Source organism: Nomascus leucogenys, unplaced genomic scaffold, assembly GCF_006542625.1.
Source record: "Nomascus leucogenys isolate Asia unplaced genomic scaffold, Asia_NLE_v1 000790F_90641_qpd_obj, whole genome shotgun sequence".
NCBI lineage: Eukaryota > Metazoa > Chordata > Mammalia > Primates > Hylobatidae > Nomascus > Nomascus leucogenys.
In genome coordinates, this window is record NW_022096453.1 from 23,325 (window position 1) to 42,784 (window position 19,460).

Below are 19,460 nucleotides of genomic sequence, written 5' to 3' on the forward strand. Positions count from 1 at the left end.
TTATTGTCATCAAGGCCAATGGAAATAGTTCGGTGCTTGGAAGTTTAAGGATACCTGAGAGCTTTGAAAATTCTAAGTTGAGAATTCCATTAGCTCTCTTTATTTTGTCTGCAGTCTGTGGATGATAAGGACAGTGGAGTTCCGAATAAAAGGTGTTAAATTATTCTTTAGTAATAGTTCTAGCGAAATATGTGTCCATGTTACTGAAGAGTTAAGTTGGAATTCTCCAGTTTTTGGATATCAAGTACTTTTAAAAATCATGACGGCCATAGCTGTTCAACTAAGAGAGTGCACCCACCCTAAGAACGAAAACCAATAACCAGAACATATTTAGGGATCGTTGCTGAAGGCACTTGTGGAAAATCCATTTGGAGGTGTTCAAAGAGGCCTTGAGGTTGTGGTTCTGTTCCATGTCTTGCCTGCATAGTCTTGCCAGGACTGTGTCATCAGCCGGTAGATATGCATTGGAAATTTTCTTGGCAATATTCTTAAAATTACTCAACTAATATTGAATGCCCCAATATCATGGCCAACTTATCTCTGCAATTGTGAGAAATATCAAGAAGCATTTTTTGTTTAAACTCCACTTTTATTATGGCCATACCTCTAGGTGCAAGTAAAAGATGTCAAGGTTTTAAGATTTATATCCATTTTATAGGGCTTCCTGTAAAGAGAGAAAACAAAGTTTAGATATAGAGAAACATTTTGATAAACATACACACTAAAGAGAGTGACAGTGTGGCTGATTTGAGGACTTAAGCCCTAGACAATATTATCAAGCCACACGAATAAAGAGCTGGGATGTATTAATCCAAGTGATGGAAATGAAGATGGGACTGACTCCTATATTAAACAAAATGATCTCTCATTTAGGCAGCCAGGAAAAACAATCTCCTCATGAAGATTGATTCACATTTTGTTTTGTTTTTAGGGTACCTGTCAAATGAAAATCTGATTCATGTCAAAATGTCCCAAAAAAGGCCATAGCAATTTTCAAATTGGCCCTAGTGAAATTGTGTCAGTTAGGGACAAGTACACATGCTAACATGGTAATGAGAAAACGTGAAGGAAACAGGTGCTTGTCCTGGAAGAAATGCAGTTTTAGATAGAACGACCCCATAAGAAACAACAGTCTATAAGCATGGCGCTTCTGTAACCTAGTGTCTGTGGAATCTGGTGCAAGGCCAGTTGTCACCCATCAGGGGCCAGACAATACCAGCTGTTTCTGGGCAAGTGAAACTGAACAAAGCAGTTTTGGCAAACTGACACAAACACAAGACTAAGGAAAAGGTCCTTAAAATGTTTTGATATGGTGACCTGAGGCAACATACGTCTGAAGAAAAATGGTCTTTTGAGATCGCCTGAGCTTCTCAGTCCAAGGCACTGGCTCGCAGACAGACTTACTGAGTTTATGCCTATCCTCCCCCACTCAGTAATCATTTTACAGACAAATGGCACTTAAGGTACTAAACAAGCAGACAGACCATAAGAGCAGCTTTAGAAGGCCAGAAAGCAACCGCACCAAGGAACAACACAAATCTGACCAGGGAATCAAACAAATCCCAACAGACTGTATTCCTAGGAAACGGAAATAAACCCAGTGATGGAGGGATTCAATAAATCCAACGATGAAGAGATTCAAAGCTTAATTCAGCATGAACTTTCTACCAGCCATGGGTAAGATGGCTTGAACAGGTGGAGACAGCAAGGGGTCTCAGATATGCACACTCTTATTGAGTTGACGATTCAGATCCAATACAGTGACAAGTTCAGCTGAATCCTGGCTGGAAACCCCGTTTGTGTAAATAACTTCCAGGCAACGACCAGCAGGATCTGATCAAAATATGACAAATAGAACTACCATACAACCCAGCAATCCCACTGCTGGGTATCTATCCAAAGGAAAAGAAATCAGTACATCAAAGGAATACCTGCACTCACATGTTTATAGCAGCACTATTCACAATAGCCAAGATATGGAATCAATCCAAGTGCCCATCAGTGGATGAATGGATGAAGAAATTGTGGTGTATACACACAACAGAATACTATCTGACCACAGAAAAAAATAAAATCACGTCATTTGCAGCAACGCGCATGGAACCGGAAGTCATCATGTTAAGTGAAATAAGCCAGGTGCTGAAAGACAAATTTCACATGTTCTCACTTGCAAGTGGGAGCGAAAAAAGTTGATTTTAAGGACATACAGTATAGACTGATAGATACCAGAGACTGGGGAGATTGGGTAGGGTGGAAGGGGGTATGAAGAGAGGTTGGTTATGGATACCATCACACAGTTAGAAGAATGAAGTTCTAATGTTTGGATAGTGGATCAGGGCAACTATTCTTAAAGCCAATACTGTTTACATTTCCAAGTAACTAGAAGAGAGGGATTCAAATGATACCAACACATAAAATGATAACCACTGAAGGTGATGGGTACTCCAGTTACCCTGACTTGATCATTATACATTCTTTGCATGTAAAAAACACTCACATGTACCCACATGTATGTAAATTATTCCATGTCAGTAAAAGGGAAAAAAAAGAAAATATAGGAGACGATCTTTGTGATAATAGATTAGGCAAAAAATTCTTACGTCTGACACTAAAAGGATAAAGAAAGAAAAAACACCATAAAGAAAAAAACTGGTAAATTGGACTTTGTCAAAATTAAAAACTTTTGCTCTTGGAAAGACCCAAGTTAAGAGTGTGAAAAGACAAACCACAGACTGAGAAAAAAATATTTGCAAAGCATATATTTGATAAAGCATTTGCGTTAAGAATATATAAAGAATTCTCTGCTGGGCACAGTGGCTATGCTTGTAACCCCATTGCTTTGTGAGTTGCCTTTTTGATTTCTTTTTCAGCTATTTCATAATTGGTGTCTGAAATTGCTACTGATTTCTGTATGTCAATTTTGTATCTGCAACTTTACTAAATGTGTTCGATCAGTTCCAACGGTTTTCTGGTGGGGTCTTCTGTTTTTTCTAGATATAAGATTATGTTGTCTGGAAGGAAGGATATTTTGACTTCCTTTTTTCCAGTTTAAAAGACTTTTGTTTCATTTTCTTCCCTGATGGCTCTGGCTAGGACTTCCAGTACTGTGTTGAATAGAAGTGGTGAGAGTGGGCATCCTTGTCTTGTTCTAATTCTTAGTGGAAGGGCATTTAATTTTTCCCCACTTAGTATAATGTTAGCTATGAGTTTGTCATATATGGGCTTTATTATTTTAAGTTGTGGTCCTTCTATGCCTACTTTGTTGAGAGTTTCTTTTTTTTATCATGAAGGGGAGTTGAATTTTGTCAAATGTTTTTTCTGTGTCTATTGAGATGATCACATGGTTTCTGTCCTTTATTCTGTTGATGTGATGTATCATGTTTATTGATTTGTGTATGTTGAACCATACTTACATCACTGGAATAATTCTCACTTGCTCATGGTGTATTTTCTTTTTGATGTGCCGTTGGATTTGGCTTGCCAGTATTTTGCTGAGGATTTTTGCATCTAAGTTCATCAGGGATATCAGCCAGTGGTTTTCTTTTTTTGTTGTGTCCTTGTCTGGTTGGGGTATCAGGGTAATGATAGCCTCATAGAATGAGTTAGGGAGAATTTGCTCCTCTTTAATTTTTTTGAATAGTTTGAGGAGATGCCATTGTCTATCAAATTCAAACAGAAAATAAAGCCTTTAAATGAAAGAGGCCCATACGTGACAAAAAGGATCCCTGACACCCAAATCGCCAAGATCTCAAACAGACTCTCTGAAACTGGAAACTGAGATTTAGGCTTCCTCGACCACTTAGTAGCAGGGAAAACTGTTTCAGAACTATAGGTCATCTACACTCTTACCACTTCTATTCAACATAGAACTGGAAGTCCTAGCCAGAGCAATCAGACAAGAGAAATAAATAAAGGGCATCAAAATCAGTAAAGAGGGAGTCAAATTGTCACTGTTTGTTGAGGATATGATCGTATATCTGGAAAACCCTAAAGACTCCTCCAAAAAAGCTTCTGGAACTGATACACGAATTCAGCAAACTTTCAGGATACAAAATTAATGTACAAAAATCAGTAGTTCTGCTATGCACCAACAGCAACCAAGCTGAGAATCAAATCAAGAACTCAACTCCGGGAGCCAAGATGGCCGAATAGGAACAGCTCTGGTCCACAGCTCCCAGCGTGAGCGACGCAGAAGATGGGTGATTTCTGCATTTCCATCTGAGGTACCGGGTTCATCTCACTAGGGAGTGCCAGACAGTGGGTGCAGGACGTTGGGTGAAGCATGCCGTGCACGAGCCAAAGCAGAGTGAGGCATTGCCTCACTCAGGAAGTGCAAGGGGTCAGGGAGTTCTGTTTCCTAGTCAAAGAAAGCGGTGACAGACGGCACCTGGATAATCGGGTCACTCCCACCCTAATACTGTACTTTTCTGACGGGCTTAAAAAATGGCACACCAGGAGATTCTATCCTGCATTTGGCTCACGGGTTCTATGCCCACGGAGTCTCACTGATTGCTAGCACAGCAGTCTGAGATTAAACTGCAAGGCGGCAGCGAGGCTGTGGGAGGGGCACCCGCCATTGCCCAGGCTTGATTAGGTAAACAAAGCAGCCAGGAAGCTCAAACTGGGTGGAGCCCACCACAGCTCAAGGAGGCCTGCCTGCCTCTGTAGGCTCCACCTCTAGGGGCAGGACACAGACAAACAAAAAGACAGCAGTAATCTCTGCAGACTTAAATGTCCCCGTCTGACAGCTTTGAAGAGAGTAGTGGTTCTCCCAGCACGCAGCTGGAGATCTGAGAACGGACAGACTGCCTCCTCAAGTGGGTCCCTGACCCCCGAGCAGCCTAACAGGGAGGCATCCCCCAGTAGCAGCAGACTGACACCTCACAAGGCCAGGTACTCCTCTGAGACAAAACTTCCAGAGGAATGATAAGGCAGCAGCAGTTGCGGTTCACAAAAATCCGCTGTTCTGCAGCCACCACTGCTGACATCCAGGCAAACAGAGTCTGGAGTGGACCTCTAGCAAACTCCAACAGACCTGCAGCTGAGGGTCCTGTCTGTTAGAAGGAAAACTAACAAACAGAAAGGACATCTACACCAAAAACCCATCTGTACATCACCATCATCAAAGACGAAAAGTAGATAAAACCACAAAGATGGGGAAAAAACAGAGCAGAAAAACTGGAAACTCCAAAAAGCAGAGCACCTCTCCTCCTCCAAAGGAATGCAGTTCCTCACCAGAAATGGAACAAAGCTGGACGGAGAATGACTTTGACGAGTTGAGAGATGAAGGCTTCAGATGATCAAAGTACTCTGAGCTACAGGAGGAAATTCAAGCCAAAGGCAAAGAAGTTAAAAACTTTGAAAAAGAATTAGATGAATGTATAACTAGAATAACCAATACAGAGAAGTGCTTAAAGGAGCTGATGGAGATGAAAGCCAAGGCTTGAGAACTATGTGAAGAATGCAGAAGCCTCAGGAGCTGATGCGATCAACTGGAAGAAAGGGTATCAGCGATGGAAGATGAAATGAATGAAATGAAGCGAGAAGGGAAGTCTAGAGAAAAAAGAACAATCTGATCTTTGACAAACCTGAAAAAAACAAGAAATGGGGAAAGGATTCCCTATTTAATAGATGGTGCTGGGAAAACTGGCTAGCCGTATGTAGAAAGCTGAAACTGGATCCCTTCCTTACACCTTATACAAAAATTAATTCAAGATGGATTAAAGACTTCAATGTTAGACATAAAACTGTAAAAACCCAAGAAGAAAACCTAGGCAACACCATTCAGGACATAGGCATGGGCAAGGACTTCATGTCTAAAACACCAAAAGCAATGGCAACAAAAGCCAAAATTAATGAATGGGATCTAATTAAACTCAAGAGCTTCTGCACAGCAAAAGAAACCACCATCAGAGTGAACAGGCAACCTACAGAATGGGAGAAAATTTCCACAACCTACTCATCTGACAAAGGGCTAATATCCAGAATCTACAATGAACTCAAACAAATTTACAGGAGAAAAACAAACAACCCCATCAAAAAGTGGGCAAAGGACATGAACAGACACTTCTCAAAAGAAGACATTTATGCAGCCAAAAAACACATGCAAAAATGCTCATTATCACTGGCCATCAGAGAAATGCAAATCAAAACCACAATGAGATACCATCTCACACCAGTTAGAATGGCCATCATTAAAAAGTCAGGAAACAACAGGTGCTGGAGAGGATGTGGAGAAATAGGAACACTTTGACACTGTTGGTGGGACTGTAAACTAGTTCAACCATTGTGGAAGTCAGTGTGGCGATTCCTCAGGGATCTAGAACTAGAAATACCATTTGACCCAGCCATCCCATTACTGGGTATATACCCAAAGGACTATAAATCGTGCTGCTATAAAGACACATGCACACATATGTTTATTGCGGCACTATTCACAATGGCAAAAACTTGGATCCAACCCAAATGTCCAACAAGGATAGACTGGATTAAGAAAATGTGGCACATATACACCATGGAATACTATGCAGCCATAAAAAATGATGAGTTCATGTCCTTTCTAGGGACATGGATGAAACTGGAAATCATCATTCTCAGTAAACTATCGCAAGGACAGAAACCAAACACCGCATGTTCACACTCATAGGTGGGAATTGAACAATGAGAACACATGGACACAGGAAGGGGAACCTCACACTCCGGGGGCTGTTGTGGGGTGGGGGGAGGGGGGAAGGGATAGCATTAGGAGATACACCTAATGCTAAATGATGAGTTAATGGGTGCAGCACACCAACATGGCACATGGATACATATGTAACAAACCTGCACATTGTGCACACGTACCCTAGAACTTAAAGCACAATGAAAAAAAAAAGAACTCAACTCCTTTTACAATAGCTGAAAAAATAAAACAAAATGAAATAAAATACTTGGACTATACATAACCAAGGAGGTGAAAGACCTTTACAAGGAAAACTACAAAACACTGCTGAAAGAAATCGTAGATGACACCAACAAATGGAGACACATCCCATGCTCATGGATGGGTAGAATCAATATTGTGAAAATGACCACACTGCCAAAAGCAATCTACAAATTCAATGCAATTTCCATCAAAATACCAGCATCATTCTTTACAGAACTAGAAAAGACAATCCTAAGATTCATATGGAAACAAAAAAGAGCCCGCATAGCCAAAGCAAGACTAAGCAAAAAGAACAAATCTGGAGTCACCACGTTGCTGGTCTTCAAACCATACTACAATGCCATAGTCACCAAAACAGCACGGTACTGGTATAGAAATAGGCACACAGACCAATGGATCAGAATGTAGAAGCCAGAAATAAAGCCGCACACTTACACCCAACTAATCTTCGACAAAGCAAACAAAAACATAAAGTGGGGAAAGGACACCCTATTCAACAAAGGGTGCTGAGATAATTGACAAGCCACATGTAGAAGAATGAAACTGGATCCTCATCTCTCACCTTATGCAAAAATCAAGTCAAGATGGATCAAGGACTTAAATCTAAGACCTGAAACTATGAAAATTCTAGAAGATAACATCGGAAAAACCCTTCTAGACATTGGCTTAGGCAAAGACTTCATGACCAAGAACTCAAAAGCAAATGCAACAAAAACAATGATAAATAGGTGGGACTTAATTAAACTAAAAAGTTTCTGCACAGCAAAAGGAATGGACAGCAGCATAAACAGGCAAGTCACAGAGTGGGAAAAAGTCTTCACAATCTATACATTCGAAAGAGGACTAATATCCAGACTCTACAAGGAACTGAAACAAATTAGCAAGAAAAAGACAAACAATCCCATGAAAAAATGGGCAAAGGACATGAATAGACAATTCTCAAAGAAGATATACAAATGGCCAGCAAACATATGAAAAATGCTCACCATCACTAATGATCAGGGAAATGCAAATCAAAACCACAATGTGATACCACCTTACTCCCGCAAGAATGGCCATAATCAAAAAATAATAGATGTTGGCGGGGATGCGGTGAAAACGAAACACTCTTACACTGCTGGTGGGAATGTAAGCGAGTACAAAGCACTAGTGCGCAACTAGTACAAACCGTGGAAAAGAGAAGTGTGGAGATTCCTTAAAGAACTGAAAGTAGAAGTACCATTTGATCCAGCAATCCCACTACTAGGTATCTACCCAGAGGAAAAGAAGTCATTATACGAAAAAGATGCTTGCACTTGCATGTTTATAGCAGCAAATTTTGCAATTGCAAAAATATGGAACCAGCCCAAATGCCCATCAATCAGTGAGTGGATAAAAAAATTGTGCTGTGTATATATACCATGGAATACCACTCAGCTGTAAAAAGGAATGACATAGTGGCATTTGCAGCAATCTGGATGGAATCGGAGACCATTACTCTAAGTGAAGTAACTCAGGAATGGAAAACCAAACATTGTATGTTGTCGCTCATAAATGGTTGCTAAGCTATGAGGATGCAAAGGCATAAGAATGATACGGTGGACTGTGGGGACTTGGGGGAAAGGGTTGGGAGGGGGTGAGGGATAAAAGACCACAAATTGGGTACAGTGTATACTGCTTAGGTGATGGGTGCACCAAAATCTCACAAGTCACCACTAAAGAACTTAGGTAACCAAACACCACCTTTTCCTGAAAACCGTATGGAAATAAAATGAAAGTGAACTATAGGACGTCTAATAATGGGCCATTTAAATGGCCCACAAGTATCCTTTTCTGGGGCAAATGCTGGGCCATTGATTTTCCATGGCTCTCCCACTAAATGGCCTCTCTAGTTTCCCCAACCTTTGTCAATGGAGCCGATAGCTCCATATAATAGAGACTTGGCCATCTTTGGTGCCACCCTCCAGGGTCATATGGCCATATACAGCCCTGGTGGTCCATTGGTTCTCTCGTAATACTCAACACTTTCTGGCCTTACTCCACACAGGTTCTCCGGTCACTTGGATTCCTGGGGATCCTTCCAAATTCAAGCAGAGGATTCTTTTTCACCAAGGTGGATTATAGGCTACAGAAGCAAGGGTATGCAACCCCCTGCCAACCCTCACCATTGAGACCATTATTCTGTGTGATTTTTACCATGGTCATAGCACCCATCAAATTCGCCAGCCTGATGATTTGCACTGATGCCCTGACTGAAAGGACAACAGGATGGGTTAAACTAAAAACGGTTGTGTTGATTATTGGAGCCAAATGGACCCCAGTAATACTTTCCATATGGGTGAAATTTGTCAATCCCCACAAATATATGAATATATTTGGACTCCAAGTCATGGATTCCCAACTCTGATTCCCATTTCCTGAGCACAACCTCCATACTCCATTTCCGTGTCCTTTTTTTTTTTTTTTTTTTTTTTTTTACCCAAATGCAATCCACGAAGAGTTGACACCTGGACCCAAGGCAGGATAATACACTGGGATCCACTGGCCATAGATGGAACAGTGAAATATCCAACATGACTTTTCTATTTTTTCTGGAAAGCAGGCACTACCACTTTCTAAGGCTTTCCACAGTGATGATGGATTTAAAGGTTAGCTAATTACAGGCCCTTCCCAAAAGGAAATAAAAGTGTTGGCCTATAGACCCATGCCTACCGCCATGTAGATCTTGCAGAAAGGAGAGAGAGATGGCTATCACTGGCCTAGCTATGCCTGATATGGCTGATGGCTTGGATCTGGGACACAGTTTCCCCTACTCAATGCCAGGCTACCAAGGCAGTATTGCACCCACAGTGTCATCTCTATCCATAGTGTACAACTAGTCCTCTACAAAACCATTGACTAGGCATATGAACAGCATCCTGACCAGCCATCAGGAAGAATAAAAAATAATGTGGTCCTACACTGGTTGTGCTCCCTGGAGCTACCTTTAGCGTAGTTATGATGATAGACTGTCTGACCTTGACCTGTGCCTCCAAGTCCTGGATTTGGCTCAAGAGTCATACTGGCCCTGGGAGGCCATCGCCACATCCTGGATGATGACTACAGCCCAGCCAACCAAAGTATCTCAAAGGATGACCACAGTCCAAACCACCACCACCACCTTCTAGACTCCTGGGTTATAACCCTCTCCTTCCCCATCCTCCTTATTGTGTGCATAAAACCACACTTTTAAGACCAGCCTCACTAGGGTTTCCATACCCACCCTAGGAGAACAAAGCCCATTTCCACTCAGGCTAAAACTTTGTCCCCGTGTGCCTCCTGAGGCAAGGCTACTGCTTGAGGCTACCTACCCCCTGTGCTAATCTGTGTGTATACATAGCTGAAGTTACATCCCAAAGGCTGGACTTCACACAATGCCAGGTCTGCTTCCTGCCCCCAGGAACAGAACCCCCTCTTATTTGCTGACCCAAAGCTCATGAAACAAGCCCATAAAGCCATCCATAGGAAACGTTATCATTTTAAGGCCTTGGGTTTTCCTCTATGCTGTCCTGGTCCAGATCAAGGGGATGCTGATGTATCAGGTCTGGTCCCAGGCCCATGATTGCAGCTCAGGCACCTACCCAAATGCATGTGTTCCTATTTGTTTGCCTATGCCCACATAGCATAAGCAGACATAATACCCCACATAATAAAGGAAACCCCAGGTAAACTTGAGAGTGGCACGTGCCAGTCTCCTAGATAACTCCCGCCTGCTAAGCTCACTCTTAGAAATCTCACCTGCACATTGCTAACACTGCTCTTCCTCATTCCACTCACTCCTCAGCCGCCCCTGCACTCTGTGGGCTGCCAGAAATTGGTCCATTCCCCCTCCCCCGACACTATTAAAAACTCCTACAGGGGGGCTCCTTGTCCTGTCTATATTTCCAGGTGCTCCACTCCCTCCCCCACGCCTCCCTCTCCCTTCCTCGGGGACGCCCCTCACTTTAACTACCTTTGAGTGACTAATACACCTTTGAAATACTTGAGATAATTGCTGGCTCTGGTGTGGAGTGTGTTGACACTGATACCTTTAAAAGGAGAGGAGCAGCAGACCTGGCAGCTAGCCAGGTCATCGGGCTGTACCACCGTCAATAGGAGAATAAACACGCTGTGATGTACTCGTACAGTGGAATACTACTCAGCAATAAAAACGAACAAACTGTCAATACACACAACAAGGATGAATCTCAAAAAACGTTAAGTTGAGCAAAAGAAGCCTGAAAAAAATGTGCACTGTGGTTCAGTTTCTATAAAGTTGCGGAAGAGGCAAAATTAATCTGCGGTGATAGAAATCAGAAAAGGGGTTGCCGCTGGAGGGAGGGGTGGATACTGACTGACTGCGAAGGAACACAAGGGAACTTTCTGGGGCGATTGAAGTCGTCTCTATTCTGATCTGTGTGACAGTTACCAAAGTGAATGCATTGGACAAAAATCAGCCATCTCTATACTTAACCATTTGGATTTGTGCATTTCTGTGCATGCAATTTATACTCCCAATTTAAAGTGCTGCCAGTATAAGAAAAGGAATAAAACAAAAACAAATTGCTACCCCAACTTTCTTTTTGTTTTATATTGTTTTCCACACTTTTGTTCTCAATCTTTCTGTTTTTTATTTTTTATTTTTTTGATGTAAACATGTTTCTTGGTTCTCATTTTGACAATCCAACCTGAGGGTCTCTTTTAACTGGAGAGTTTAGCAGATTCACAATTACATTTACTATAATTATTTTACATTAAGACTTACACGTGCTGTATTATTTGGCCATATATGAACAACCCATAGCTCAACAGCCTGAGATATATGTGGAAGCTTCAATGAACAGAGCTGGGATGGAACTATATGGGGGATCCTTGTTCCCTGACCAGGGTCAAACTGAACTTGCCAGTTGAGAATTGTCTTATGGACGGAACAGAATAGGACATGCAGCTACTCTTACGCATTTTTGAATAGTAAGAACTCAGAGGGGAGCTTGCCATAATGTAAATTATGTATATGATAGAGATATCCTAATTAGAACAGTGTTGTGCTGGCTCTTGAGATAAATAGGTCAACAGAAAAGAACACAAAGCCCAGAGACAGACCTTTGCATGTAGGGAATTTGATAAGTTTAACGTTTGTTGGCACTGCAAGTCAGTGTTGCAATGATGGACATTTGATAGAAAGTACGTACTTCCAAGCCCCCAAATAAAAAGCCCCACTCCAAAGGTGACCACTCTTAAAAGGTTGATGAGCATCCTTTTAGACCTGTTCTATGCTTTTACGCTAGTGTATTTTTACCCACAGAAATGTATAATTGAGTTTTGCTTTGTCTGACTAAATGATGACAATCCTATATATTGTTCCTCAACATTTTAAAACTCAAGAATAGATGTTTTTTCATGTCATACCTGTAAATCTTCCTTAATCTTTCAACTTACACACGGTAGTTAGTCACAGTGTAGTTTTTAAAAGCGTTCTCTTATTGGTGAGTATTTCTGTTATTTTCAATTTTGGTAACCATTATATACAAGACAGCAACGGCAATTCTTGCACACATCTCCTTGTGCATAGGACTGGGTGGTTCTCTAGGATTAGGGTCGCCAGAGTTAGCAAATAAAAGTACAGGAAACCCAGTTACATTTGAATTTCCCATAAACAATGAATAATTTCTTAGCATTTAGTAAGTGTTTTAGTGTAAGAATGCCTCAAATATTGCATACAGGACACACTTACACTAAAAAAGTGTTTGCTGTGGATCTGAAATTCAAGCTTAACTGGGAGTCCATTATTTTATTTGGTACCAATACGAAGGATGAATACCTATAAGTGAATTTTTGTTGTTGAGTGTATACGCATTTAAAATTTTACAGCTGATTGACAGTCTTTAAAATTGTGTTTTGCCATATTTGATATGAATCTACTTAAAAATGGATTTGCTGAATGTTGGGTAAATAATTGTATCTCTTTGTTGTTTTATGAGTATTTCCCTGATTGTTGGTGGGATCAAAGAATTTTTTTTTTTCGATTCTCCTGCCTCAGCCTCCCGAGTGGTTGGGATTACAGGCACGCACCACCATGCCCGACTAATTTTTGTATTTTTAGTCAAGGCAGGGTTTCACCCTGTTGGCCAGGCTGGTCCCGAACTCCTGACCCCAAGAGATCTGCCCGCCTCAGCCTCCCAAAGTGCTGGGATTACAGGTGTGAGCCACTGTGCCCGGCCTGAAGATTTTGTTTGTTTTTTATTATTATACTTTAAGTTCTGGGGTACATGGGCACAACATGCAGGTTTGTTGGCCATCTGAATTTCTGACTCTGGGGAGTAGGTCCATAAGTTTTGCCCGTTTTCTACCTTTTCTTTACTTTTTTAGAGCAGGCTAGCATGAGCAGTGTGTGGGGTGGTAAAGGGAGGCAGGGCATAGGCCTATGCTGCTGCAGAGAGAAGCAGAGAGAGAGCATGAAGAGAAGGAAGCTTGAATGCGTCACTCAGCCTGAGTATGCCTAGCAAGCACACTGCTCTCAGCTTGGGTCATCCTCTGGTGGTCCCTCTTCAAAAGTGTAAAGCGTTTTGGCCTTGGCTTTTCCCCTTTCCTTGGCCTGCAGAGGCCCTCTCAGGTCTGTCTGTGGACAGAGTAGTGGATTGGATAACTTTTTGAGGAGGTTGGGTGACTTTGTCGTGGGGAGAACAGAGAACAGTTGTGAACAAATACTACAGTGGGGAGCGTTCCAGGGAACAGAGCTCTCCTTCACCTCACAGGCTAAAACCCTCCACATGGCCAGCAGTTGTGTTCAATGGGCCATGTAGAGAGGATTCTATAGCATTTACAGTATCTTAATGAGAGTCTGCAGCCAAAGACTCACCAAGGACAGTTTTAAAGAAATTTGTATGATTCCCACTACTGTGCGTTGCAATGATTTCTTTTTTTTTTTTTTTTTTTTTTTTTTTTTTTTTTTTTTTTTTTTTTTTTTTTTTTTTTTTTTTTTTTTTTTTTTTTTTTTTTTTTTTTTTTTTTTTTTTTTTTTTTTTTTTTTTTTTTTTTCTTTTCTTTCTTTTTCTTTTTTTTTGAGACGGAATCTCTCTCTGTCACCAGGCTGGAGTGCAGCAGCACGATCTCAGCTCAGTGCAACCTCTGCCTCCCAGGTTCAAGCAATCCTCCTGCCTCAGCCTCCCGAGTAGCTGGGACTACAGGCACACGCTACCACGCCCAGCCAATTTTTGTATTTTTAGTAGAGACGGGGTTTCACCACGTTGGCCAGGATGGTCTCGATCTCCTGACCTCGTGATCCGCGTGCCTCGGCCTCCCAAAGTGCTGGGATTACAGGCGAGAGCCACCGCACCCTGCTCATTGCAATGATTTCCAATGCATATCTCTTGTTTGTGTTGTCTGCATTTTTCCAGGCTTCTTTAAATATAAAAAGCCCTTATGGAAGCAAAACCATGTGAATAATTTGATCGATAATGACAAGATGTTTGATGAAATTTAAAGTACATTTGCAAACAAGAAGAAGAAGAGGAAGAAGATGAAGGAGGAGGAGGAGGAGGAGTCGGCGGCGAGGGTGAAGAAGAAAAGAAAGCCTGCTAGAAAGTTTGGTTTAGAGGGAAACATCTCCAGGTTGATAAGTGGTATGTGAGTCGGGGCCCAATCAGGAGACAGAAACCATGCAGGTTGTTTGGACAGAGCACAGTGAACACAAAACATGGCTAAGTGGTAGAAGGGGGTTACCTCCTAAAAGGCACAAAAGAGAACTTTAAGGGGTCCAGGAGTAGCAGTTGCAAAAGAGCAGCTACTACCTCTAGGATGAGGGATAGCAGGCAGTAAAGGAGTAGGAGAGTTCACTGTTCCTCCCGAGCTGAGAATCAGACCTCTTTGAAGAGGACGTAGCTGCCAAAAGAACTTGCAGCCTGCCAGTGGTGTCGAAACTTACCAGAGAGTGTGGGCCTTTGCTGGTCTGTAGAAGAGACCACCAAGGCAGGAAGGTGGTGGGTGGTGGTGGTGCATGGGAAGGCTGGAGCTGCTCAGAGGCAACTGATAGTGGGGAAATCATGGTCTGGAGGTGCAGCTGGAGCTTTGCCTGCACTGGTCTCTGACCTCCTTCAGTGGATATCATCAAACGGGAGACTGCTACTAGCAGGAGGGACGAATTTTCCTGCTGGGATTTGTAGGGTCACCCCCAGTGCTCTCTATGGCCAGAGCGTAACATTCTGTTAGTTGGCATAGGAGAAAGACTCACAAGGATCACCTCTAGTGTGACAAAGCAGGGCAAAGAAGGAGTAACTTGGACCTGACAGACAATACGTTGATAAATGTCACAATCGGTATCCAAAACCAACAACATATTTAGCCCCAAATGAACGGAGTCCTTCCCGTTAAGTGTGGGAACAAGGACAACAAAAAAGTTTCACATCACCGCTGTTAGCTAACAGGGTACCACGGTCCTAGTCAATGTGATGAGAAAAGGGAAAATGAATACTGTATTAATAATATGCGGAGACTGTGATTGCCTACCTAGAAGACGCGCGAGAATCCACTGAAAAAGCATTCTAATTAAGGAGAGGGGATATTAAGATGGCCGTATACCCCAAAGTATACAAAACCAGTAGGCTTCCTATATGTCAGAAATAAGTAATTAGAAGACATAATGGGAAATACACAATTCACAGCAGCAATAAAACTAAAAAGACTGCCATGGACAAACTTAAGAATTATGCAAAAGCTACATAAAGCAAACTAAAAGGTGACTGAAGTACTCTGATTAAAAAGCAGAATCAACGGAAGAACATGAAGAACATGCTATATTTTGTGGCTGAGGAGCCTCCATCTTCTCATGTTAATGAGATGTTAATTATTCTCATAGTAAACTATACGTCCTAAGAAATTCTAGTTAAAATTCAAGCCAGGGAATTTTCTTTAACTTGAAAACTTTGATTTTGAAGTTCTTATAGATGACAATATTTTCCAAAATATTTTGAAGAAATTTTGTAAAAGAAGAATAGTGAGGGGGGAATTAGTTCTACTCACACAACAACAATTTCTAAATCTTTATAGCAGAATTAGCAACAACAGAATTTAGATCAATGGAAGAAATTTGAAGTGCAAGCGTGGACATTATATGGAAATCTAGTACGTGTTATTGCGAAGTATAACAATTGCTATATAAAAGTCGACCGCAATCCCAGCACTTTGGGAGGCCGATGAGATGAGGGCGGGCCTGAAGTCAGGAGTTCAAGACCAACGTGGCCAACATGGCAAAACCCCGTCTCTACTAAAAGTACAAATATTAGCTGGGCGTGGTGGCGGGCGCCTGTAATCCCAGCTACTCAGGAGGCTGAGGCAGGAGAAGCTTGCACCCAGGAGGCGGAGGTTGCAGTGAGCCGAGATCGCACCACTGCACTCCAGCCTGGGGGACAAGAGCGAGAATCCGTCTCAATAACAGCAATAACAACAACAACAACAACAACGTCGACCGTTTGGTTATGTGTGAGGAGGCTATACTGGTTACTGTCTAGAAAGGTTAGGATGAAAGAAAGGAATGCTAAGTTGTACCACGATACAATAAGAGAATGCACTTGCTAGGGTGGAGGAATCTTCTTGCTATTTATTTGCAGGCTTCCTAGGGGCTGACCTCAAGGCAGGAGTCGGTTTAAGGTCCCCGAATCTCAGATGAGAGGTGAAATGGGAGAGAGCGCTCTGTAGAGAAAGGATGAGGCGCAGTGACGTGAGAGTAAGAGAGGTAAGAAGAGGATGTCATTAAGGGAATGGTGGTTTGCAAAGTTAGATTACAATTAACAATAACTGTCCAGACTGTGTAGCAGAGAAATAATACACAAGAGAACTGATGTTGTGCACCCAGATCCACTGATCATAAAGAAAACGAAACACATCTTCAGTTCTCCATGGAGGTCACTTGTTTCCCAGGTCCTTCCTCCACATCTAGATGACCACACAGGGTGCAAGCAATGTAGATGCGATGTACACTATAATAATGAAACGAACGCAAAGGAAAACTCACTAAGTGCTTACTCTAGGCCAGGCACTGAGCAAAGCAACTTCAGGTAGATGATCTGAAGAGGAAGCTGCAGAGGCAGCCACTGGACAGAAATGCCTACGCTCTTAGGGAGTCTTCTCCACAGGAGAGAAGGAGGGATACGAAGATAATCCAGAATGATCGGATTCATCACAGCAACAGATAACAGTTATTAAGCGCTTACACTGGGCCTGGTCTCTTTTAGGCTTATGGTCTCTTTCAAGCCTCACATGAGCAGCCCCACCTCTGGGAGCAGCGCCCCCGCATCCCTCAGGCTGTAGCCTGCGGTACTGTTTTCTGCCAGAAGAGGCACTGCGGGGCGGCGCCCCCCAGTTCCCACAGCTCCGGGAAGACCCGGGCGGCGGAGGCTTAGCCCCCTCCCCTCCCGCTTCCTCCTCCTCCTCCTCCTCCTCTTCCTCCTCCACCTCCTCCTCCTCCCGGTCTGAGGGCGGCGGTCTCCGACTCAAGACCCTGGGGCTCCGGGTCTTCTCAGCAGCCGCCGCAGCAGCCGCGGCGACGTCACTGTCCTCGCGGCCTGGCACACAGCGCTCCGGCCGCCGAATGCCCGTGGACGCGCATCTCTTCTCAGAGTTCCTGCTTCCTGGGCCAGCCAAAGCCGCAGGTGAGAACGTCCGCGGTAGAGGTGACACCCAGGGCCTGCGGGTCTCAGAGGCCCGGTGGCCTCCTCCTCTCCTCCTTGCCCAAGAAACCCCCACGGGGGCGCCTGCAGCGGGGACACCAAGTGCTCCCCGGAGCCCTGGGAGCACTTCTTCTGAGGCATGGAGCCCCTGCTCAGGTGCTTCTGAAAGTTCCTTTGTGGACCCCAGAAACCCCTAGGCAACTGTCTGCCCCGCCCCGCGCCCCCGCAGCCCCCCGCCCCCGCAGTACCCCTCGGGCCCCCGACATCCCTGATGCGCATGCCCAGGGGCCCTGTGAGCTAGAAAGTAGCTGAGCTGGTGCAGTACCTGCTGGTTAAGAACCGGAAGACGGTGGCGATCAAAAGGGCAGACATGCTGAAGTATGTCATCAAAAGGTACAGGAGCTTCCTCCCTGAGATTTTCAAGACAGCCTCTGACCTCCCCGAGTTAGTCTTTGGGTTCTATCTGAAGGAACTTGATCCAGCAGAGCACTCCTATGTCTTGATCAGAAAAATCGATCCTGCCCTGGTTTGGGGCCTGACAGGCGACCAGGGCACACCAAAGACCCGGCTCCTGATGATTACTCTGGACTCGATCTTCATGCAGGCCAGCTGTGTCCCCGAGGAGGTGGTCTGGGAGGTGTTGAGGGTGTTGGAGGCACATTTCGTCTAAAAAGCATTTCGTCTCTGGGGAGTCCATGAAGCTCATCACCAAAGCTAGTGTGCAGCAGGAGTATCTGGTGCACAAATAGGTGTCCCACAGCAATCCCACGTCTAGGTGTTCTTGTGGGGGCTCTCAAAGGAAACAAGACAGATGGAAGTCCCGGAGTTTGTGGCCAAAGTGAATGACACCCACCCCAGTTCCTTTCCGTGGCAGTAAATGAGGCATTGAGAGAAGAGGAGGAGATACCCGGTGCCCGAGATGGCAGCTGCCGTTGGTGATGTGACAAGTGCCAGTGTTAGTGCCAGTTCCAGTTCCAGGGCCTATGCCATGGCTGAAGCAAGCATCAGCACCAGCACCAATGCAAGTGCCAGTTGCCAGTGCCAGGGCTAGAGCCATGGCTGGAGCAAGTATCAGTACCTGGGACAGTGCCAGTGTGGTTGCAATCTCAGGCTAGTGTCAGGGACTCCTCCTGCCAGCAGTGAAGGCTGAGGCTGAGTCTTCACTTTGTTTTGCTGTGGGTAGTCAAAAGGGCCCCACAGCAGTGGGTGCTGGGGTCCTGACTTTTCAAGAGTCGAGGGGTAGAGTGGGGTTAGGGAGAACCTGCCGCCCATGGTATCTGTGTTCCAGTTCTATTTGTCTTTCTCAGTGATTTAGCTTTCAGTTGGCATACTGCAAAGTTTTGTTTGCCTTAATTAACTTTTTTTTTGTAATGATGATCAATTTACAGGAAATAAACCGGTTAAAACTACATGATGACAGAGTTATATCAGAGTTGAAACAAACGCCATACCTAAGCATTTTTTCAAAATCCTTTGTTCCATAGACACTTGACTGAGTACTTAAGTTGAACATCCAGGTCTATGAATGACGTTGGTCAAATGTTTTATTGTTCTCTGTTTCGGTTTTAGCAGGAGAGATTTGCTGTTTCATAAAAGAAATTGGGAGAGTATATCATTTTATGCCTGTAACTTATTATAGCGTTGGAATAAGCTGTTCTTTGGAAGTTTGAGAGACTTTACCAGTACAATCATTCCCCGCCCCCACCGGCCTCCAAATATAAAAAGATAAAATAAAAAGCCGGTCAGTGTCTGTTGCACAAAATTACAACCGCTCTCTGCTTGTATTTGCCTAGTTCTCCAGAATGTAGGGAAAAATAAAAATTCAATGAATTAGACACCTTGCTCATCGACTCATTTATTCAACATACATTTAC

The 19,460-nt window shown here is 43.4% G+C and overlaps 1 protein-coding gene across 1 annotated transcript; it reads left to right on the forward strand.

Annotated features, from left to right (window-relative positions):
• Positions 1-1,603: 1,603 nt before the first annotated feature.
• LOC105738091 (zinc finger protein 865-like) lies at positions 1,604-19,421 on the forward strand. The gene is made up of 3 exons (XM_030808749.1): positions 1,604-1,677; positions 8,952-9,043; positions 17,185-19,421. The coding sequence occupies exons 1-3, from the start codon at positions 1,604-1,606 to the stop codon at positions 17,781-17,783; spliced, it is 765 nt and encodes a 254-aa protein (XP_030664609.1). The 3' UTR covers positions 17,784-19,421.
• The last annotated feature ends 39 nt before the right edge of the window (positions 19,422-19,460 follow it).

Coding starts and splice junctions, on each gene's coding strand:
- LOC105738091 (XM_030808749.1), top strand. CDS start 1,604: ATGGAGGGATTCAATAAATCCAACGATGAAGAGATTCAAAGCTTAATT. Junction 1,678..8,951: donor GAACTTTCTACCAGCCATGG/GTAAGATGGCTT, acceptor TACTCCACACAG/GTTCTCCGGTCACTTGGATT. Junction 9,044..17,184: donor TATAGGCTACAGAAGCAAGG/GTATGCAACCCC, acceptor TCACATGAGCAG/CCCCACCTCTGGGAGCAGCG.